General features: G+C 32.7%; 1 protein-coding gene across 6 annotated transcripts in view; it reads left to right on the plus strand.

Moving 5' to 3' along the window:
• The window catches only part of LOC129984176 (delta-like protein B), a 320381-nt gene that overhangs the window by 269961 nt on the left and 25501 nt on the right, over positions 1–24919 (plus strand). For all 6 annotated transcript variants that reach the window (XM_056093980.1, XM_056093985.1, XM_056093982.1 and 3 more), the window contains 2 exons: positions 10282–10575; positions 12699–12747. In XM_056093980.1, the coding sequence (XP_055949955.1) occupies positions 10282–10575; positions 12699–12747 (343 nt within the window). The remainder of the gene's footprint in view (positions 1–10281; positions 10576–12698; positions 12748–24919) is intronic.

Below are 24919 nucleotides of genomic sequence, written 5' to 3' on the forward strand. Positions count from 1 at the left end.
TCGTGACCTACTTAACGTCAACTTTTTGACCTTTTCCACGTCTCTTTATAGGCTTTGTTCAAATTGTATTGGATTATAGTCAAGCATCTCTCATCCCGGAGCTTACTATCTTTTCTCTGTAGTTCTTTTATGGTCCTTTCAATTTGATATCATTTAATATTAATATTAAATGGTTTCAGATTTTTTTGAACTTTAACTTGGAACATTCTACATGTTGCAGAGAGAATATACTGTCTTGTGTTATCGAAGAATGCAGTGACTCGCCATTAACTTTTTAACGCTTTTTTATTTCGGACACACACACACATGGACCAGACACACAGATATGAAAACACTGATACGTATATTATAGTAATAAAATATGTATATATAATTAATCCAAGAGAGATAAACAACTGGAAACCACCATGGCAGGATACCACACTTCCACGCTCGAAGTCCATCATTGCAACTATTCCAACTCTTCTTCTCGCCAAATGGCACTGTTGTCACAATAAGCTAATTAGAATAGGGACAAGAGAAATAGAGAATACGAAAGCCATTCTTATACGGAAGACATGTCTTAACCCTTTGATTGCTGTGGATGCATATATGGGTCCTGAAAAAATCATCGGTGTGGCCTGAAGGCGCATATATCTGTGCGGTTCAAGCCATCATTTCTATCACCAGTAACAGCTACTGCCAGCCGAATGCCGCTCACTCGAAGCGTTTCAACTTAGAACAGTTAGCAATTTAAGGGTTAAATGCAACATATAATCGTATCGCGCGTTTAAATCGTTACATCTAACCAAATGGGATGAAAGAGTGAAAAAGATCTGTGATGTAGTGATCAAATCAAATTGAGTATAGATAACCTGGGTTCAGTCTAAAGAGTTGCCGGAATCCAAAGCTGTCTAGTGGTAAGTTTTCGGCCTCGAAAAAGGAAGGTTCCAGGCTCAGAACCCGATTCCACTACATACTACATCGTGTATTCGGCCCTGGTCCAGTTAGATATGGCATCGTGGACCAAATACCTTCCTACTATTTTGATGAAAAATTCTGGAGAGAATGGTGTCAATCATGTGTTGTCCTCATTATCTGACCGGAATTCAAAATCTTGAGAACCGTATCAAAATAGCACTAGTATTAATTTTAAAAGTTACATAAATATAGTTAATAAAGCAAATATAGCTTGAACGTGCTGTGAAAGTAAAATATTAGTGCAATTATGACACTTTTTGAAGTTAAATTCGACAAAACAAAGAAAAATTCTTGCTTCATTCGGACACTTGTCAAAATCACTGATGAAACAGAGGGCAAAAAAACGTATTACACCCTGGGCGCTACTAAACCTCATTGTGCTTTTGATTTGGTGCAAAATTCAGGTCCTTTGAACATTTTATAAATTAACGGCAATGAGCTTTTGTAGGAAATTAGATTTTATCCAAAATTAATGTATTCTGTAATCGGTTGAATATATTGAAGGAATTGTCAAAGACAGTACAGAGAAGTGTTTGGAATTTTTTTTTTTAAATTTAATCAAATTACTCTTCTATAGTGTTTTAATATTAATCATATACTTAAAAGTGAAAAACAGGCATTTCATAATAATTTATTCAGAAACACGATAAATAATCAAAAGCTGGGATAATTTTGATCATTTTAAAATAATGATATAGTTAATGCATAATTTCATATCAATTATATAAAAGGCAAAATAAAAAATTAATGTATATATGTTTGTTATTGTGGTGATTTTGTAATTAAATAATATTGTATTATCTTAATCTTCAAGCTTTCAGTTTTGCTTTAGTTATCTTATTTGGATGGCACTTTAGTTTTGACAGAAACATATTTTAATTAATATCTTCTATTAGGAAAAACCTAACTACGACTTTCCATTCCACGTTTTATTAAAATGATATAAAAAAAACAGTTTTGACTAAATAATGTTATATAATTACTCAGTAAAAAAATTTCAATATTATATAAAAACCATATTAAGCTATTTTATCTTATTTTTGCTACAATTTTTATCTTCAAAAAAATTACTGTTTAAGTCAACCATACTTGGCCTTTTTATCATGTCGTTGAAAGTTCCAATACTGGTAAAAGCTACTACTTGTACCATTATAAAATTGTTTTTATAATTAATCTGAGCGTTCTTAATCACTTTCTAGATAGTTTTAGTCTGTCATACCATTATATTGAAGCCTGTGTGATAACTAAACATGGTCACTCAAGTGTAAACGGCTCGTATATCAAAAGTTCTATTTTATTAAAATCCACTAGTCATTTCTTGATATCGCTAATGAATGCCCAGTCATCAATGCCAAAAAGCAAGAACGCCCTTAAGGTAAATATTGCAATGGAAAGGCATTGAATTGCTATGTTTTCAGTGATGAATATGAATAGGTGGTTTGGCTTCCGTTGGTCATAAAGACAATTTACAAGTGGGTTTCAACAAAATGGACTTTTTGATACACGAACTTTTACTTTCTAAGGGATGCTATGTCACTCATAAAGGAAGACAAGGTCTCGGTTTCGGAACGGAAAGGTTTCAGGTTCAAGATCCGACTCCACCGAAGAATCGCCATGTAAGCGGGTCTAGCGCACGTTAAATCCGTCGTTGCCAAACGCACTCCCGCTGGTGTGGTGTAGAAGTTTCGAGAGGGGGTGTTAGCACAGATTTCGTCCTCGTCATCTGACCACGGCTCAAAACGACGAGGTCCGTCCCAAAATAACCCTAGTGTTATTTTAAAAGGGACGTTAATATAACTAAACTGAACCTAACTAAAGGAAGCCAAGAACAAATAACATCGTGTTCGAAAAGGAGGGTTGATCTTGGAATGAAAGGAAAAGAAGAAAAAACGCTTTTCTCTATGTCTGCCAAAATCTCTGTTTAAAGCAAGTATTTTAAGTATAGCACGTAATTTCAAAGTTGAAAGAACTTGAAAAATAAGTTTTCTTCTGAAATTATTTACTGCTTGTTAGAGTTTCAACTTTGCATAAATGCTTTTTCATTTCATTCAAAATCGATATTTTTAAACTGAAAGCAAAGCAAAACGTTTATCCATCTTATTTTTAAAAGTCTTTCTTTAATTATTTCATGATGAATCCCATGCATATAAATAAAAAAAATCGCAAATCACTTTCGAAACATAAATATATATGAAAAACAAAATCCTTGCTCGATAAAAATTTTGAAAGAAAAATGTATAACATTTTTAAAATATTATCTCTGTCACCTTGATACTGTGGATCGTTCATTGTGTTTATATTGGTTACAAACATGCATACTATCTCAGACGGGCGTGTTATCATTGACCGTGGAAATAACACGAGAAAATGAATGAGAGAACAAAATGAATGAATGAATGAATGAAAGGATGTGGTTTTCTTGCTGAAGGCAGGCAGCGATGCGTATTGAAAGCAGTTTCTGAGCCAGCACAGTTAGTTATGAATGGAGGTGTGTTCCGTGGGTGCCGGGAAGCGATAATAGCATTTGGACTGATTGAACAGCAGCGATGTGATTTTTGCTTTATTAATAATGTATCTATTGCAACAGAACGGGAAAAAACTATTGGTCAAGGTCAAAAGTGCTTTTAATGCGCTGTAAACTAGTTTTACGAAAAGAATAACAAACTTATTATTAAGTAATGCATCCAACGGAGATTAGTTATCGATTTTTTTTTTTTTTTTTTCTCATTTGATGAATCATAATGGGAATGTTGTGCTTCAACAAATTTTGTTATGAGAAAGACATTTTATTTGCTGAAATGAATACGCAACGAAAGGATGAGTTGATAGTCCATGCATCATTCTCGTCGTCTTAACGCTTTGAAATTATCATATGAAGACCGCAGTGGTCTGGTGATAAGGTTTCGGCTTTGGAACAGGAGAGTTCCAGGTTCAAGACACAATTCCACCAAAAACACCAACGTATAAGCGTGTCTTGTGCGCATCATATCCATCCGGCCAAATGTCCTCCTGCTAGCGTGGTGGGGTGCGGAAGTTAGGAAAGAGGGATGCTAGTTTAAGCGGTAGTCTGGAAGTTTCGGCTTTAGAACAGGAGAGTTCCAGGTTCAATACCCGATTCCAACAAAGAACCGCCGTGTAAGCGGGGTTTGGTGTGAATCAGATTCGCAGAGGCCAAATGTCCTTCCGCTACTGTGATGCAGACGTTTGGGAAGGGGAATACCAGCTCATGTGTCGTCTTCGCCACCCAACCGCAATTCAAAATGACGAGTTCTCTCCCAAAATAGCCTTAGTGTTGCTTTAAAACGAGATGCTATTATAACTACATTAAACTCAACTTGAAATCACGATACTCTTCCCCAAAAATACAAGCTGTCTTGTATTGTTTGTTATATTTTGTCTCCTCCTTTTGACTATAATGGAAGTAAAGCCTTTTGAAGTATCATAGGGACTGTTTGGGGATGGGCCTAGTAAAATTGACTCATAGTTAGATGGCACATGATCCGGATCTCTTTATCTAGACAAGGTGGCGAATTATGCATGCACCAGACTCGTGTACTAAGCAATCGAGTCTCTATCTTTGGATCATGAACTCAGTATTCTGCAACGTGGCTAATATGGTGCAATCTTTTTGGAAGTAGATATGGGATATTGAAGCAATAAATCATATAAGATTAATTTAATCAATCACGTAATTTTCAAATGATCAAACCCTTATTTTTGAATATATGCTAAACTTCCTGTGGCTTATAAATGGCTCTTCTGCCATTTATAATTGTCTTCATTAGTGTGCTTAATTTTAACTTCAGCAGCAATTATTGTACTTAATTTAATCAATCATGTAATAATTTTCGAATTCAATTAAAGTGATATTAATTAATTGAATGTACGAACATTTTCCCTAACGGTTAAAGGTTACCTTCCTATTTACAGTTATGCATTAATTAATCAGTTAAATATGTAGATGAGCAGTTAAATTGTTTAAAACACCAACTACGATTAAACATTCATTAGACATCGGGTTCATAAATTCAATGTCCGAATTTACAAACTGTCTACATAAGAACTTAAAGACAAATTATACCCCTCTTAAAAAAAATCAATATATTTCAACCTCGATAGAAAAGCATGAAATCTTCAACCATAAAATGCTCCTAATTAAGTTTTATGATGTCCTACTGGGAAATAAATTACATTTGTCTCTTGACATCGAAAGTGGGGGGAAGTAAAAAAAGGGGAAAAGAAATGTATACAAAAAAGAAGTTACACCTGTTCCTTCACGTTATTGAAAATTGTCAAAGACAGCGTGAGAACCGAAACCGGTCTCTAACCAAAAAGGGTAATAATGAAAAAACGATCCGCTGAGGTTTGTAAATTATACCCTGCCATTTGTCCATGGATCATCATTACTTATCTGCTCAGCAGAATAATTTTGCCATCTTCCTATCCCTCCCCCCCCCCTTTCCGATACTTTCCCATCGATCAACAATCACTAAATATCTTCACACTGCACGGGCAATTAGAATGAAATGATCCAAAACAGCCAGAAGGAATGAGAAGACACTTGTTGGATCAGAGTGAGTGAGCAAGTGCGTGTGTTTATTAACCCACGGCACCTCTGAGGATTGCACGTGAAGGGAGCGTCACGATGGGAAGGGAAATTTTAATTACAGTTGCATGCGGGAGATATTAATTGCCTTGTTAATCAAATAGAGGTGAGTTTTAAATCTCACTGCAATTTTGTATCGGTGTTCTCCCGCCGAAAGCTGGAGAAATTGCATGACTAATTTATGAGTAGGTTTGCGGCTGCTTTCTCTGAAAGTTAACCCCTCAAACAGAGTGGTGTAGTTTCGGTTTCTCATGGGAGATTCGCATGTTGCAAGCAAAAGAATAAGATTCCCAGCATTGTAGCAATACAAGTAGATTGTACAGGTACATTGTAGCGACACATACAGGATGTCCATGAGTTCATGGGCGGCCAAATTTTAAAGGTATTTTAAATAAGAATAAAGAAGCAATTTTTTGTATAGCAATGCGGGGTCAAAAAAGAAAAGTTTCGGTTGAAAAAAAATGCTGAGAAAATCAAGAGAAAGCTCTTTACTTGTATAATATTACAATAAGTGTATAAATGCACCACCAACATTGATACAGGCTTGATAGCATTTAGCAAGCGATTGGCGTACTCTTTAGAGTATGCCTAGTATTTCATGAACAGTTGCATCGGCAACTGAAAGTTTTGTAAATAAATTTTTACCTGAGACAATTGGAAGTCTGGTAGACACTACATTTTCCCGCCTTGCTTACACTTACTTGTCCCACTTACTTTTTTATTTCCAACACCATATTTCCATACAGAAAATGCTTTTTTATATGCATTTTACTTACCCTTAAAGTTTGACCCATGAATTCAGGGACACCCTGTATATACTCCAAGTGCCAGCATCATGGAGGCAAATCCTTTGTACGTTTTTGCGTTGTTTTTCTAAAGTCAATTCTGGTAAAGGTGAGGAAAACATCAGTCAAGGTCCGAGTGATATTTACTATGATGATGAGGATTAGAGGCGAAAAAATCGTATGTCCTGGTCATTGCTTATTCTCGCAGCACCAATGAAATCTTGTGCATAGTATTCTAAAATCTAGCATTTTTAACCCTTCACACTCGAATGTCATCTTTCAGTCACTATTAAAAACGGTACGCCCTTAACACGTGCATCATTTTAATATTTTATTATTTTTTTTTTTTAGTTTTAATTCTTAAAATACTTACAGAATGTTAAAAAGATGTAGATTCATTTTTCAGGAAAACTCAACTTAAATCAGTTTCATATACTTATTTTTTTGTGAAATAAACTGGTATTAAATGAATAATTATGCATCGAATTATCTTTCCGAGTGCAAAGGGTTAAAAAAGTAAATTTTTACATTAAAATATGGCTTTTTAAACATCATTTTTATAATTTAAATAGGTTTAAAATCTTTGGTTTTAAATATTTATTAATTCTTAAATATATTAACCAGGTGATTAACAGTTCTACAGAACATATTGCCTGTATCCATCAATTAAAGTATTTGGCATATGGAGACTAACATAGTACTGATTTTGTGATAAATCGCTTAAAAGTTTTCTAGTTCTTAAAAAAAAAAAAAAAAAAAAAAAAAAAAAAAAAAAAAAAACATTTTGATTTTAACTAGAAAATTGTATTTCAATCAATCCTAAAATGAAATTAACTAGCGAAAATTTCAAAAATTCAATTAAAACTAGCTATTGAGAAAATGTTAATAAGAAAAGAAACACCTCTATACATTATACATTTTCTGTACCATCTCGCTTTAGGTCGGGATATATATGTTACTTCCAAAGCCCGAAGTTCGGCCAATTCGCGTTTTGGCCAAAGTCCGAAGTACTTGCAATTAATATTGTATATTCTACTTTGGCTGGCCATTTCGCGAAGTAGCCGGGAATCCTTGGCCAAAGCCCGATGTGATTGATAATAGTAGATGTAATTGCAATACCAAGTGCGGAACAAATATCTGTAGATGTAGGAAGAATCAAAGCTTATGCAATTCGAAATACCATGGAAGTATTGTTGTAATAAATGATGCTTAACACTTCGTAATAGTTTTTATCATTTGAAATTAGTAAAATTCACTATTAAAACAGAATACTTAAAAATAAGTAAAATGTATTCATTCTTGAGTACTTCATGTTGTTATAATACAATCCGAGTACAATAAACTTAAATTTGAGAAATGCATGTACTCACTTTTGAATACGTACAGGGATTCGAATATGAGTATGTGTTTTTTCAAATCTACAGAAATTATGCAAACTTAAATTTGCAAGAAGAAATCTCGACTGACATGGTTGGATCTAGATGGATTCGAACACAGACCGTTCGATCTGCAGCCCAATGCGCTGCATAAGACATCACTAAGTTCGAGAAACTAACTCGCACAAGAGACGTTTATTCCAAGAAATATTTTCAGGATGATCGTATGTCTTCTTCTGCCCCATAGACCTAATGCTAAATTTTCCAGATTATATTCTCTTCCGAAATATCGATTCATAAAATACGAACTTTTTTACAAGGGAAAAAAACAATATTATGAGTAAATTAAAATAAATATAATGACATTTATGTATAAAATATAAATAAGGATATGTTGTTGGTAAAATTCAACAGATGGCGCAAACAAAGAGATGTTTTTAAAAATATTAACAACAAAACTATTTTTCCTTCATATTTGTTTTAATTAGCCCTTATATTTGCTATTTGTCTTTCTTCTTTTCTTTGCTATTTGTCTAATTTCATATTTTTTGAAGCGATATTTCTGAAGACAATGTGATCTAGGATCTTTAACATTAGGTCTATGGAGCAGAAAAAGACCAAGGTAGTTGACAAATTGAGTACTCAATTTGCCTTTGTATTCATACGCGATACGCAACGAATTTTCTCAAGATATATTTCGTCATGGAAGAGCGCAAATCTAATCTACTTCGCGCTATCATGTTGTTACAGCATATACGTTCGCTAAATAATTTCTATTATGGCTTTAACATGAGAACAGAATAACACGAAATCATATTTTTATATATTACAAGCTTATTTTTAGCTCAGAGGTATTACTTATATTTGAACTCATTTCTGAAACAATTGTACTTTAAAAAAACAGTACACAAAAGTACTCATTTTTAAATACTTCATTTTTAACAGTGTGTAAAACAATTGGCTCTTGATTTCTTTCTTCCTATTTTGGCCGATCATCCCAAGCCACTTCTCGAATTGGCCGGCCAAAGCCCGAAATCAAGAAAAGGTTGGACATTGGCCGGTAAGTTTACAGCAACGTTGGCCAAAACGCGAATTGGCCGATTTCGGGCTTTGGTCGTAACATATATATGATTTGAGAGCCAATGCTTTAAAATAGTATCTTAAATTTGGTCATTTTCGAACGCAATGGATTTTTATTGATCTCATAAGCATATTTGTTGACAAATTAAGCTAAGAAATAAGTATAAATTAAGCATAAATAAATAAAATTAAGAACTCGGAATATATATAAAAAATTCTTTTTAACTTGGTGAATAAAAACAGCCCTGTAACTATTCAAGGGTAATACGAGATATCAGCCAATTATGCCTATAAAAAAAGAGTAAACTTTGTACTAGGCACACTTTTTATTTGTTACGTACATGTAGAAATCTTGAGAGAACTTGTGTTAGTTCTTGAAAACTAATTTACAGCCTTGCATTTAATCCTCCAGCTGCGTATCCCGCGATTTCCGCGGGGTGGTTTTTGGTGCCTTTTCTGTTTGCATCCCGCGTTTTTCGCAGTTTAGAGTGTTTATTTTTACGATTACAGATTTTTATTACATTATGTTATTATCGTGTAATATAGAGTGTATCAGTTCACTTTCTTTAAAAAGTAATTGAACTTATTTGCAAACATTGTATCTAAATAGTGATTTTAAAAAATTAAGTTTAATCCGAACCAACATGGAGGTTTAATCAGAACTACGTTACAATCCAAAAAAATATATTGTCTTGTCAAATCTTGTACGTGAAGTTTTTCTTCTCAGCGTATTTCTTTCTCGAAATTTGGATGAGTTTTAGAAGGCACATTAAAATACTAAAAAGTCAAAAAAGTTGAGGTACTATGCCTTGTTTAGAACTACGGTTGTACCAGATTACATTTCGCCAAGTTTTGGGACAATCTAAATTTTGTTTCTACTAGAATATATTTTTATGTGCGCCTTTTAATTGAATGATAAATAATTTTTAAAGAACAAACGGCACATTTATGCGATCTGGGATCAAGCACAAAACATGCATTTAGGACTGCAACTAATTTTTCAGAATATCAAGAAAATTCTAATGTTGCAATTTCTTAAATTTAACTATTGTTCCTAAATAAACTGTTGTATAATGACTTATAATTGGTTTAATTTTGAATCATAAATTGCACACAGGCTGTGGTATAGTGAACATAGATAAATAAGATGTAAATGCCTTCGGGATAAATCTATGGAAGCACCAAAACGGGTGCCTTTATTCCATTTTTTTTTAATTTTTAATTTAGTTAAAATGAATTGGGAGATATTCCCCAGGCACCATTTATCCTTGTTATATTACTGATCTGAATTACAATGAGCAATAGTAATGGCTGGTTCTGATTGTATAACCAATATATAATGTAGTTTTCTATGCTATAAAGTCAGAATGGCCTGCTTTATTCAGTTTGTGGTAATTTTTCTTTTAAAAGATTTAGTAATAAATACGTATAAAATGACTTCGTGCACTGTTCTTACGATTTGATCGTCTTTCAGGTAAAGTGTAACGGGGCCCTCTTCGAGTTGATTCTGGAGTCTTTGGAGAATTCTGACGGCCGAGAGATCACTGGAGTTGGCTGTTGCAGTGGTCTTCCACCTCGGGCGGACGCCTCTTGCCCGGGCGATTGTTCAGTCTACCTGCATTTCTGCATCCAGAACTACCAGGAGCAGCCGAGCAACCACTGCCCCTACTTCGAATTGCAGACCACTCTCCTCTCCAAGAACGGCACCGCGTCCTACGACATCAGCAAGCAGGAGAAGATGGTCTTCGATCTTCCATTCAAATGGCCGGTGAGTTGTGCAAAGACTGTCAGAGATAACCCTAGTTGCGCACGAACACTGTACAATATTGTATGACATTGATCAATATTGTATAATATTGTGGAATATTGATTAATATATAATATCGTACAATATTGTGCATCATATCATGCTACCCGGAAGAAACAAATAATGTGTTCTTACCTTCCCCAAAGAAGGCTATACAATTTATTTTCTTAATATTAATCCACACTCGTTACACTGGATACATCTTCATCTTACAGCATAAAGATTTGACATGTAAAAATTCCAAACTGCTGCGAAATGGCAGCTCCAGGCTTCACCCATTAAGAGAAATAATCTGCATGTCCACTTGTCATCAGCCTCGGAAGCACATTCTGCTGCTGGTGATAAATGAGCATCATCGGAGAGGGTATAATTCCGCGGCTGGTGTTAATTAGCGGTGGCCGTGCGAAGATTTCTTCATTTGCTGATGTCAATCAGTTAAGAGGGTATTTTCCACTTTTATGAGAATGAAATTTAAAAAAAAAAAAAATTCAATCATTCACTTCCAGACTCTTAAAATATCATTAAAGTAATTGCAACTTTGATTATCTTTTTTACCTCGGAAGTTCTGTATCTCTTTCATTCAAACGATGAGGCTCTTCCTTTGATCGCCTTTCTTAATTCATCAGATTCCTAAGCGCATTTCAGATGTTTTTAAAAGGCTTTATAAAAAAGGTCAGTAATGCTTGCTCAGGACTATGAATATTTTCCAAATTTTTTAGAATCAAGTGTAAATTAAATAATTAAAATACCATTCTACTGCTATAGAGTCAAATTTTGATTCAGTTGTTTTATGGATGAAGTGTTTCTAGTTAAAGAATGGCTGCTCAAACTGTACAATCTTAAATAGTCTTACAAAACAACCCATCAAAAGTCGTGAAGTTTCACATGAAGATTTGTTTATTAAATTCAGCATTTGTAAAAAAAAAAAAATTCAGATTATTTATTAGAATATTTAGATAATTTAACCGATCCAATTCATTAGAATCTTTTAGATAATTTTTTATAATTTTTAAATCAATTTTTTATTTTCTACCCAAAATTTAGAATCGCTTCAAAATTTGTCTGACTAATCAAATTTTTTTTTTTTTCCCAGAAAAGGATCTTTGTATAAGAAAAGGATTAAAAAGCACTAGTCTAAAGAAACGGATTCTTACAAAAAAACAAATATTCATATTAGTCTTGGTGAGCTACACAATACCTCAATCGGTAAAACTGATAACAATTTAGGTATTATTTTTTAGAAATGATTATGGAAATTTTAATTTTCTGAAGACCCATCCTTATGGAAGTTGGCAGGATCGGCGTGTGCGATGATTGCGTAAGAAGATGAATGATATCGTTATGATATCGTTGCATAAATATGTTTTCTCGAATTACCTCAACAATTCATAAAAATAATGAAAATTTTCAAACTCTTTTATTTAGTTTCTTCAATATCTTTTAGGAGAAATGGGTTATAGAACTATTTTGACTTAAGGGTTATCATAAAAACTAGCTAAATTAAATATTATCGAATTTTTTTTATTCATTATTTATTGATGTTATATATATATATCAATTTACGAATTTACAACAAAAGCAAAAACAAAAAAAACTTTGAATATGTTATCCTGAAAACTTTTTTTAACCCCGAAACATTTAAAAAGTCATGGTTTTAATCATACAAAAAATTTTCTTGGTATAATTTGCAGACAAACATGAAATCTATAAATCTATTTATCTAGGCCCCCCCTGGTGCCCCAAGTGAACTTGTTTGGTCAGATCTTGCCAAGCGATATTATTCTAATGAAATGTTTCCTCGAAACTTTGTAAAGCTTTCCGCCATTTCTTTTTGTAAATTCACCAGCCGATTTATTGATTTCCTATATAAAAAAAGAGTTCAAAGGGGAGTTTCTAACTTTTTGATTTCTAAATATTGCTTATTATTTGTTTGCCAGACAAAATGTTTTCCCATTAAATAAATGAGAGCAATACAATGTTCCGCGAATGATTCCATGTTATTTTTTCGCAAATATTTAAATTTCCTATCTTGTTGAGCGTTATTTTTTATGTCAACAGATTAATAATTATCTTTTACATTCTAGGGTAACTTCAATTTCCTTATTGAAGCTTGGCATCCACCAGATCCGATAAGTAAGTAATATTTTCTTATTAATTTTTTTTCCCTCTGGATTATCTTTATTGCGATGGAAACATAACATTTCAACTCTTTCCAATAGCTTTTCTTCATGCAATTCAGCATCATTGTGAACTATTTCTGCACAGATAGAATTTCCTTGCTATTTGCTTCTAGAGAATCGGTTGGAAATAATAATCAATGGATAAGAAAAAAGCATAAGCATTAGTTAATATCAAGTAATAAAGCTACTTAATAAACTGAGTAATAATAATTTACATAAAAATATCGGGTACATAAAAAAACTCGGATATAAAAATAAATGATAAATTTGAGCTTTTTATGATGTCCAATCTCTTTTAATATTTGTTATAAAATAAGGAGAAGAAAACCAGTGAGAGTAATATCCTTCAAAGCTGAAAAACATCCTATGTCTTCTCCTTGCGCATAAAAATTATAAATCTTGGGCAAAGTCACGAATTCCACGATCAGATTTTATTTTATGCGAGTGTTTTGTGCTTTATTTAATAGTGAAAAGAAAAAACTAATATGCATTTGGGATGCTTTCTTTCTGTCCACCGATTGAAATAAGATTGACACCACATTGACGAATCACACGCCAATTTCATTTAACTAAATGACTGCGTTTTTGAATCGTCGCATATAGTATATGCATATAGATTTACTCATAAACAGATGCTCAAGCCGTTGACGGGATTTGGTTCCAATTTTGATACGAAACTACAATCTATTTGCTAAAGCTGTGTTTCAAATTTTATTTATATATCTTTTTATGTTTCTTATTTATCGCGTTCTCCTGTGGTTAGACTGTGAATGAATTTTGCTCGAAATTTTAGAGAAATCTACACATTAGATACAAAAACTACATAAAATAGCAAATTTCTTTTGTCTAGCTCAAAGCATCTTTCAATAATCTTGCTTACAGATAGGCATAATTCCAAAAATATGTTTTCTTGGATTAAGACAGTTCTGAAATCTGGAGAATTGTCAACATTTTGAATTCGAATTTTTTGACGATTACAATTCTTTATTTTTGTGCCACAGTGGCCTGATGGTAAGGACTCGACTTCGGAACCGATTAGTTTCAGGTTCAAGATCCGATTCCAATGGAGAACCGTCGTGTAAGCGGGTCTGGTGCACGTTAAGTCCGTCGGGGCCAAACGTTCTCCCACTGGTGTGGTGCGGATGTTTAGAAAGGAGTTGCCAGCTCGGGTGTTGTCCTCGTCATTTAACCACAGTTCAAATTTATGAGGTCCGTCTCAAAACAGCCTTATTGTTGCTTTAAAACGAGCCGTTCAACTAAACGAATTTTTTATTTTTGTATACTTTGATATACGAGAAAATAAAATGTGTAATTCTAACTGCATAATTTATGCCTTATAATTATTGAACAAAATGCCTAGTGTCTATTATTCGCATAATGAAAACATTAAATCTTTTCATTGCGCGAGTAATTTTAATTCCTGTTGGAAAACAACATATACCTATTGCTGCTGCTAATGAAAGAATAAACTGATCGCAACTCCTATCAGGGTTGTCACATTAACTGGATCTGTGAAAGCGATAATTATTCAAGATTTAATCTTTTTTTCCGTCCATCACTCATATTATAATAGCTCTTGCTTTGCCCATTAAGAATCCTTCAGAACAAGTTGCTCTTTAGCATGTAGTTATAAACTTCATCAATTTGGTCAATGGTTGATCCCGGTGGGTAAGAGGAAAAGATTAATGTTCTGGTATTATCAATGCGTCAATTATCAATCCTTGAAGGAATTATAAATTTTTGGAACAAAATTACAGCTTTACATTTAGTTTGAATATCTCTATTAACACAAAATGTCCAATAATATTGTTACAACATCTTAACGATATTGTTCGATATTTCGATTATCGTACAATATTGTGAAGATATTTCTCAACATCTTGTTCTAATAAGAGACAACAAAGTGCAATGAAATTACAATTTTTATTAACATGTTATTAATTGCATTAATATTGTTTATAATTTGTTTGAATTATCTATGACCATGCAAGTACGAAAATAATTAAACAGAATTTAGGCAGATTCTATTATTCACTTTTTGTGCATTCGAAAGACTTAATTGACTAAAGTGGATGGCTTGTGTTAATCTAGTCCCCCTAGTCTAAAATTCTTTGTATACCTTCTGAAAACATCAAATCTCGTCATTGTATTTAATTTAAGCAGAAATTTCAAAACATATGGAATTTTACTGAGCATTTAGTATGTCGAATTTGTAGTGGAGCTGCCAGGCATTTATTCCATTTTTTAATGTGTGAAATAAGTGAAACCTTTCTTCTAGTTTATTTTTAGTCCTTACCTCTTTTCTTTGACTATTAAATCGGAATTCTAAAGTTAACCTCTTTGAATATTTGTAACTTTATTGGACATTTAATATATTAAAGTTGCAATGGAGCTTCCAAAGATTTTCAACACATTTTTTTAAAGTTATTTAAAAATTAAAATCTTTTGGGAATTCTTTCGTGCTAGAATCTTACAATGTTTCGGTGGGTCCTGTCTTTAATCCATACTTGCCTGTCATTTAGATTAACATCAAAGAAAACTTAATAAATCATTTCATATTTACATCCACATTGATAAACTTTATAGTTTCCACAATGCATGATGGTTTATGGAACAACGAAAAAAAAATGATATCCTGGTGGATACTGTAACAACGTTAGGATAACAAAGTGAAATATACCGAAAAATGCGAATTTCTTCTTTAATGTTTATATGCTGCTCTAGAGGCCTGCAGCGAATGGCCTTTCGTTTCCCCTTTTTAACACCAATGCCTTTTTTTTTTTTTTTTTTTTTTTGTATCAATTTCTGTTTCTCATCACCGAGATCCGTTTTCATCGTCCGAAATCCTTTCCCGGGCTCTCTCTTTCTAAAATTAGAACACGTGCAGGCTTTTTTCCATAAGAGAGACCATCCATAAGGGGTGAACCCGGGGCAAAAGCAGGAAAACGAAAAGGAGAGAGAGATAAAGAAAAAGAAGAAAAAAAAAGAAAGGGAACGAGAGGAAACTCCTCAGAAACGAGAACGCGAAGAAAACCGCCATCCAGAATAAAAATTAAGAAAAAAAAAAAGCTCAAAACCCTCCATCTTTGGGTGACGCGAGCGTGGGAACTTACGGTGACTTTGACCACCTGGTACCTCAAGGCCGGGCTCTTCTGCCCCTCCCCTCCTCAAACGGACCGTGGGAAACTCGGAGAAAGCGACACCCCCCCCCCCTCTTCCTTGCTGCCTTTTCCCTCTCGCTTGCGTCTTTTTCTTGCTTCCCCCATCACCGGCGTGGATAAGGAGACGCAGGTACGTACTGGCTGTTTACACGGAGGCGGCTACCTCCTTTCTCTGCTAAGGACATTAACCTATTGTGCCCCAGTGTTACGCGGAGGATTCCACTGTTTTGTAGCAAAATATTCATTGGATGTCTTATGGACTAACATCCAGAGCTGGCGCCGCCCTATCTCTTGTCTCGAGCCGACTCGCGTGGAGGGACGTTTATTGCTGCTGGTTTCACACGTGGCGCTGTGTTTGTATTCAAATCGGCGATAGTGCTGCATTGTTTATGTTTGTAGCTGATAAGACTTTTGTGATTACTGGAACCAAAGTTTTGTTAGGCATATAATTACCATGATGTAAATGATACTCTTTTAAAATGTTATGAATGAAATTACGATAATTTTATATTAATTTCCGATTTTGTTCTACTTTATGTTAATATCTTAATGGTGGCATTACTTTTTATATATATATGAAGTCAACTTTAAGGTATAGTAAACCTTAGTATTGCAATTCGAGCCTGGGTGTAAGACCACTGAAGACACAAACTAGAGGATATATTTCTGTCCCCCTTATTGCATTTTGTTTTGAAAATCGGCGTATATTTATTTATAATGACTGTTAAGTATGACGTCCAATACTCCATCTCGCATTTACTACATCACTTATCAATACTTATCCTTTGTACTGATTACAGAAAAATTGAATTGTAAGATATTTACTCAATGTATCAAAGACACGTACCTACCACTGATTTTTAAAAGCAATGCAGACATGAAATCATTTAGCAAAATTAAACATAAAATAATGTACAATACGATAAATTATGAAAATTCGTATATGAATATTTTGAATAGATAACAAAGGTTTGAGGTTTGAAAGATTATTTGGCGATATCTTTATAAATAATGTGCCAAACTGAAATAACTGACTGCATAAATTCAGTAAATATTCAATCCTCCTCGTTGAGCATTTTTTTATCAAGAGCTTTCGTATGTGTGCTGAAAATAAATAATATATAAGAACAAGTTTTATTTGTGCCTCAAAAAGGAAAATTAATCTGGTAAATGTTAATTCCTGAAAAAATTTACATAATTTATCCACCCTTGTTACGAAATCTCTCCACAATGGTGTTGAAATTTTCAACCCCCAAAAATTTATTTCTGTTTTAAGGCCCCCCCCCCCAAATAATATTTCTCTTTTAAGCAAACCAAAAAATCCTGAATCTTAAAAAAATAATAAATCGGTGTATATTATACTTCCTGATAGATATTTGAAATGACTTCATCTCATATATTAAACTATTTCACTATTGGTTTTGCGTCATTTGAAATAAATAATAATGGATATGTTTTAATTTTTTTAAAATTATTTAGGGGAAATTATTTCTTGAATGCAATATTATTCGTTCGACTTAATGGCGTTCGACTTAATGGCAACATCCTGCTTACAAATCCAAATAATTAATATTCCTAGCATCTCGATACCACCTCAAAAAAAAAAAAAAAAAAAAAAGATAAAAAAATGACGACCGGTGATCATTGTCTCATTCTTCCGATAAAGAAAGAGAGAAAAAAATTTTTTAGTTTCTTGTCCAGCTTCTAGATTAAGAACTTATTACCGCCCATTGTTCGGGATGACCTAAGTTTTAATCGGAATGTACTCTCAGAAACCTGAGAGGCAGAGACATTTAAAATCGCCTTTATGTGTCTCGTTTCGTAAAATATATGCACTGGAATCTGTGCCCGAAAAGTTATGATAAACACGTCCCCTTTGTATACGGGAACTCACAAAGCAAACCCGAGAGAGCACGAAAACTACACATTTTGGTCATTATGACTTTCCAGAAGTTTGGAGCATTGTCTTCAAGAGACAGCACCCATTGTTCTTGATCTGTTACCGACCCCTAACCCCGACAAGGTGTCAAAGGTGCCGAACTTGAGATCTGTTTAATTTTTTTCAGCATTGTTTTCGTAAATTTTTCCGCTCCTTTTGTTCGCCGTGGTGCAGAAAAGCTGATAATGACGGAAACAAAGGAGTGGAAGTCTGGAATAGCTTGTTACTCTTGGCGCAAAACAGATCTGATGATGCGATACTGAAGGCGTTGCTACCATCAAAGATGGTGTGTCTTTTTGTGGCAGAAAAGAATGACTGGAAAGGAAACTGCGTGGCGCGTGGCCTGTGGAAAGATGAATAGAAATTTTGTTGGTGTCATTGCGAGGAATACAATAAAGGTGATTTGAAATCATTGAAGCATAGGTTTAAATACTTGGTAGCAATAAGGAAAGCAGGAGTTCAGTGAGAGAACAATGAAAAACTCATCAACGTGAAACAATTTTTTCCATTTTTTTTTTATTTTATTAAAATGGATTTTCTAAGAGAAACAACACCAAGAACACAATAAAAAATTAAGCAGCAAAATAATTTGTATCAGAGTGAACTCATCTTTATAAGTATTGTTCTTTTTTATTGCTCTTAATCAAATAATTCTTATTCTGATAAATGAAAAAAAAAATATGCTAGCGATATTTTTTTCTTGTGGAATAAAAAGTATTTTTTAATTTTACTTCAGTATCAATGTATTAACGACACTTGCCAATAACATAATTCGGCAAGTGTTGTTAATACACTGACAAAAGGAATAAGGATTTTCTGATACACTAAAGATATAATTATAGTTTTAAACTTCATAGAATCAATAAAAAAGTGGTTATTTGTTTACAACAGAATTGCGCTTCAATTGATAACCCCTATTTAATTGATTTTCTATTTTGTCAGTAGATATTCTATCTGATAACCAGTCTTGTATTCTTTTTGAGAGATTTTCATTTATGAATTTATCCCAAGACCAATGTTATATGCTTATGATGAATATAACACTGGTCTTGGGACAATATATTCATCATAGAGAAAAAGAACATTCATTAGAAATTTCAGATTGCTATAAACCATTATTCTTGCAGATACAAACAGCAGGCTCATGATATCAATCCTTTTTTTTTTTTTTAATTTCATGCCCTTCAGTACTACAAATTATATCCAACTGTTTACTGCACGAAATTGAATCCATATCGAACCATTGTGCATGCATTTTTTAATGTAATTAATAATGTTTATAAATGCAGCCTGACGAATTTTTAATGCTGTTCACAAATGTTATTTGATGTCAAAAAGGTGTATTTGGTATGAAATCATTGCAAAAGTTCCAGTTTATCGGATTATGCTGTTTTCTGTCATATGTTTTGAAGATTAAAATCTTAATTTCTTATGCTATTAATTAAAGAAAATTTTATACAATTTCGAAATTGCAAATTGGTTTGATTTAGAAAATTTTCTGTTTCAGTTTTGATTTCAGAGAGGTAAAAAAAAAAAAAAAAATTAATGCATGGCTTATTCTAATTTTTTTTTAAGCTAAGATTTTCCATTTCAAATCAGGTTTAGATAGGTAGGAACGAAAGCATAGAGTGTATAAATATCGGAAAGAAAATTCTACATTTTAAGATTCTCTTCTGACAAAAAAGAACGGTACTTAGAACGAATCTCCACATAATTCTAGAAAATATCAAAAATTAAACAGACATAATTTAATAAGCGCATTAAATCAAATTTAGATATAAAACTGGATCACATACAAAATTATTTTTTCTAGAACGAGATTTGAAAAATAGGTTACATATGTAATATAAAATTTACGCAAAACTTTGATTTTCGAAAAGAATTTATTCATATGTAGAAAATAACTTTCATGAAATTACCGAAAATAACCTGAAATGCAATCTGGCAACGATGTACATAGTGCTAGATTTTTAAAATGCATGTGTCAGGATCCCGAGAAAGAACTTTCACAAGGTTTAGATAATTTGAAAATTCTGCGGTGTTTTTTCGGTATTTTTGTTTATAAATATTGTTCTGATTTCAGTTCTTATAACTGAAACTTTCCAAATGTATTCAATTTATTTTCTAACTAAATATATCTTTATATAATTTGTTTTTGTCATACATGACAATATTTAAGATTGCTTGAAAAAAATTTAGTTCAAAAATAAGATAACGTAAATTTTATTTAATAATTTCAAGCAGCAAAAATCTAGGAATCTTTAATGTAGTCCCTTCTATACCAAATAACTATCCATCAAACAAACCACAATAGTTAAACGCCAGCCAGCAATTGGCAAGCAAGTTCGCAGGAGATTAAAACTTTGTTGCATTAGCGTTAAACAATACTCCAGAAGGAAAAAAAGAAACAAAGACTTGCAGTAAAGTGTGTATTCGATTGTGTTGCAGCATTTTCCCTCGGACCAAACCCGGTTCTCAACTCAATTGGTAGGCAACTCACTGGCCCTAATGAAGACTTGCCTCGAAGTCGATAACGTGAGAAAAAGTTAACCTTCTCTCGCTATCAGGCGGGCCGCTCTGGTAATAAATATTCGAAAGTCTAATGGATGTTTCTACGGTTTTATTTGGAGAATTGTCAGAAGTGCGTAAAAGATGGAAACGAAATGAAATTAAATCGATAAAGCAGCGGAATTTGGATGAAAATGTGAAAAGATTTTATAGATGCGAATGAATTTTGTTTAAAATTATTTGTATGCGGAGAAGAGAAACGAATAGTAAGTTAAGGAATGCAAATATCATCGTTATTTTATATTTGAGAAATATAATATAAAGAGAGAGAAGACACTTTTGTAATTTTAAAATTTCGCTTTATTCCATCCCGGAGGGCATAATTTATGTGCAAGCAAAAAGCGACGAAGTACGTCAATCGACAGCACAACACAAGAGCGAAAAGCGCGAGAAATATTTTTTCCCGGCGATTGCATACTATGAGATTCTGACACTGATTTCTTTACACGTGTCGATTTAGGTAAGGGGAAAATAGACATATTTTAAAAGAATTCGCTAGCTTGACATATTTTTATCCCTTCACTCAGAGCATGAGAACAGCTGACTTAAGTATTTTTGCTGAGCTTCAGTAGCATTAATTAAATAAAAAAGGTGGAATTGGATAAGGAAATAAGAGAACATTTTAGAATGAAGTTAATACGAGCTAAATTAAAAAAAATTCTGGAAATAAATTAGGATTTAATTTATATATAATTAATAAGGAATCTTTTAGCGTCGGAAATTATATAAAAATGTTTTCAGGATTATATTTTAAATAATCATTATTAAACTTAATATAGAAAAACTATTTAAATAGACGCCGAGAAATGGCAACTGCATCAGTGAAAAGTGTAGTAGTAAAATGATCATGGTAGGCATAGGTGCATAACATCTTGAATACATGGCATGCAATATAAATATCTTGCATTCTTTTTAAGTGAGTATTTTGACAACTTTATCTGCTTGCTTCCGAAATTGCTATTGATCGAAGTAATATTCAATAGAGAGGTATTCAATAAGGACGTCATTTTTTTATAATAATTTATGTCAAGCAACTTTCTATCTTTTAATAATGAATGGCAGTTTGTGCAAGCTTAATTATTATATTATTTAATTAGTATTTGATGGTATTATTTCTTGTTAACCCTGTATTTTCATGTTATATACCATTAAATATTCGACTGAAATATGCAAAATTATCCAATATTTATTATACAAATTCATAGAAGATTAAAGTCGCAAAAAAGAAAGAGCACAACATAGGAATATACGTTCGAACTTAATACACCTAATGACATGTTGCTACCGTATATTCATGTAGTATGCTTGAATATATTACATAAATAACGGGAGAATAGATAATTCTTTACAGACTTTGCCATCGTTCATTTTTCCAACAGCTCAAAATGTTACCGTTTTTTAAGTTATTTATTTGGTCACGAACTTTTAATTTGTTCCAAGAAATTGAAAATCGTGTAATAAAAAAATTACATAACTTTTATTACATTTGAATAAATGGTAGGCAATTTCAGCTTTTTTTTTTTTTTTTCTCTATCGCTTGCTATATTTGAAGATTCATATATAATAAAGTGGTATTTAAAAATGTAGGCTTATTTTTTCAACACTCGATATAAGCTGATCTGTTAAGGACTCCCTAAAAATTCTCAGTATAGTATCTGTCATTTTAGAGTTTCTTTCCTGGTATCATCAATTAAAATATAGCAGACACACATTTTTTAGTAAAATATACAAATAGTTATATTTCACAATGTAGTTACTAACGGAATCTATTATGTAGTAATAAATGTTAGACACAAGACTAGTGATTCAAAAACGAATTGTATAATCCCATCGCTTCTTAATCTGTAATCACACCTTCCAAGTAGGATAATTATAAATTAGAGATAGAATTGCAAAAATTTCGGCAAAACTTTAATCTTAGGGATTTTTTCCCCCCTTTGATACTAAAAAATAGTTAAAATTATTCACATCAGCTTCAAACGTTTCGTTTCATTAAATTACAATAAATAGAACTTTTTTTCATTATTATTAATAATCCCTCCACCTAACTTTAGCTACACAATTTTTCTTTTCAGGCCAAATTAAGATAAAGACCAAATTTAAAAATTCTGTTTCAGATAGCTGCGAATAAACCCCTTATTATTCATTGATATGAATTGCATTTTCTGCTAAAGAAGCAGGTAATGAATTCTTTAAATGATTTCTGTATTCCTTCATCATGGGTGAGAACAATGCTTCATTTTTAAATGCTTTTTAAAAGTTCCTTATTAAAATCCCTAACCAATGAGCGATACGCTCTGAACAGGAAAGCAGAAAAGGAGGAATTGAATTATATTAACGCCCCGTTTTAAAGCAACGCTAGTGCTATTTCGGGGCGGATCTCATAATTTTGAACCCCGGTCAGATGACGAGGTTGACATCTGAGCTGGTACCCCCTCTCAGAAAAGAAGGAAAAAACGAATGCTAGCATATTTAAAGTTTATGTGGCCTCAAAAAGGGATTATTCAAAATTTAACTGATATTGCTTGTTCTCGTTTTATATAGATTCAGAAACATGGGAAACAAAAATGCAACTCAGAAGTTAAATTGAAATTTAGATTCAACATATTAAGAAATAAGTAAGAATACTATTAAATAGAAATTATATAAAAAGATGAATATTTGTATATCTTTTATATAAATTTGTAATTTTTGCCTTATTTTTGAGAAAATTGGCTCATGTGCACTTTAAAAGGAAGTTTATTGTCAACTTATACACTTGCTGTTATGTAATTATTTTGTTTCCATATATTTCGAAATAAATAAAGAATTCCTTGAGTTTTTAAAAATTCGCTTCCCTAATTGGACAAAAAAAAAGAAAAAAGAAATGCTCCAAGAAATTGAATGATTAAAGTTACGCAAAGAGAAAATGAATGTTTAATTTCCTTGTATACTTTCCAATATCGGAATTGTGAAAATGTCTTTAAAGCTTAAAGGAATTGTCAGCGATTTTTTAAAATTTTATTTATTTATTTATTTTAAGATTTGAATCTCTGGTTAGAAACCTCGTAAAATTAATTTTTAGGTTTGATTTATCTACTTTTGTTTTATTTTTTAAAATTATCTATTAATAATAGAGCAATGATAACGTATGTTTAAAAAGCATTTAATATCGTCACAATGCATTTGTATGTCAGGGAAGCAACTAAATTAATGAACAGTAATGCCACAAAATAGTTTAATTTTTCTTTCATTTTAATAAAATTTTTATACAGGAAAAAAAAAAAAATTGCGTCACTGAAAATCTTTTTTTTTTTTTTTAAGGAAGTATAAAAATTATTGTTGTGCAAAAATATGCTCCAAAGTTTTTCAGAAAATGTTTTAACATGTGTATTAATTTTTAATTGAAAGTGTAATTAAAATTTTGAAAATATCCTCTTTCTAGTGCGCATGTCCTACATGGTGATTTTGGTAGCTCTAGATCTCCAACAGTCTGCCCTGTGCTTTATATGCCAGCAGTATCCACCTTATAAAAATTATCAAGTTAAGATATTAGGGTTAGTACAGGGCTTCTTTAGACTTTAAGAAGTCCTATCATGACCTAGAAGGTATCGGTCCTGACGTCTCAAGACCACTTTTGCAATTGACAGGGGCTACTGTACGCTTAAGAAGAATGGAAGATATCTTGTAATTCTTTCCTTCAAAAAACAAAATTGTTTAATAAGAGGAAAAAGAAAAGTGGACAATACCCGAGTGCTCATATTGTTTGTTAGGGTCAAAGAACCTCTGACTCGAAGGGAACGACCCTCCATCCTTGATCGCTCACCCCGCCCTTGCAAAACAATTGAAGTGACCACTCACTCTCCCTTCTCAGAAATAATTGCTCTCTGATCAAATGATTGAGATATTCTGCTGCTGCTCTCTCACGGAGTCGTTTTCGGGTCCATACCGAGGGCAAGACAGCTGAATCCTCTTCTTCACGTGAGCACGACAGCGTGTCCAACAGGATTTAGAGAGTTGGCTTTTTAACACATTGCGTACGGCGCTCAACGCGCTCCCAGGACCCGCACATTTTTGAACTCTCTAAAAGTATGCTTGGCAAGCAATAGAATCTATATATGCACATTTTTAATTTGCATTTGGTGTTATATTACATAAAAAAATTCTTAAACATTACTATATATTTTATACATGTATTTATTATATAAGTTTTTTTTTTTTTTTTTTACATTTTAACTATTATTTATTTCACAGATTTGAATAAGGCTTTAGAGTGTGATATTTAGTAAAGCATATTCCCTTGTGCAATGCTGTTCGGCGCGTTTTGCAACAGTATTTTGTTTTAAGACATTAAGGGCCGCTCATGAATTTTCTCGTGTTTCGCGTCCCATCTATTACGGATCACTCACGAGTTTTCTTGCGTTGCATGTCTCGTCTGTTATTGTTTCATAAATAACAAAGTTATGATGATTTTAGAA

This window comes from Argiope bruennichi, chromosome 9 (assembly GCF_947563725.1).
Source record: "Argiope bruennichi chromosome 9, qqArgBrue1.1, whole genome shotgun sequence".
Classification (NCBI taxonomy): Eukaryota; Metazoa; Arthropoda; class Arachnida; order Araneae; family Araneidae; genus Argiope; species Argiope bruennichi.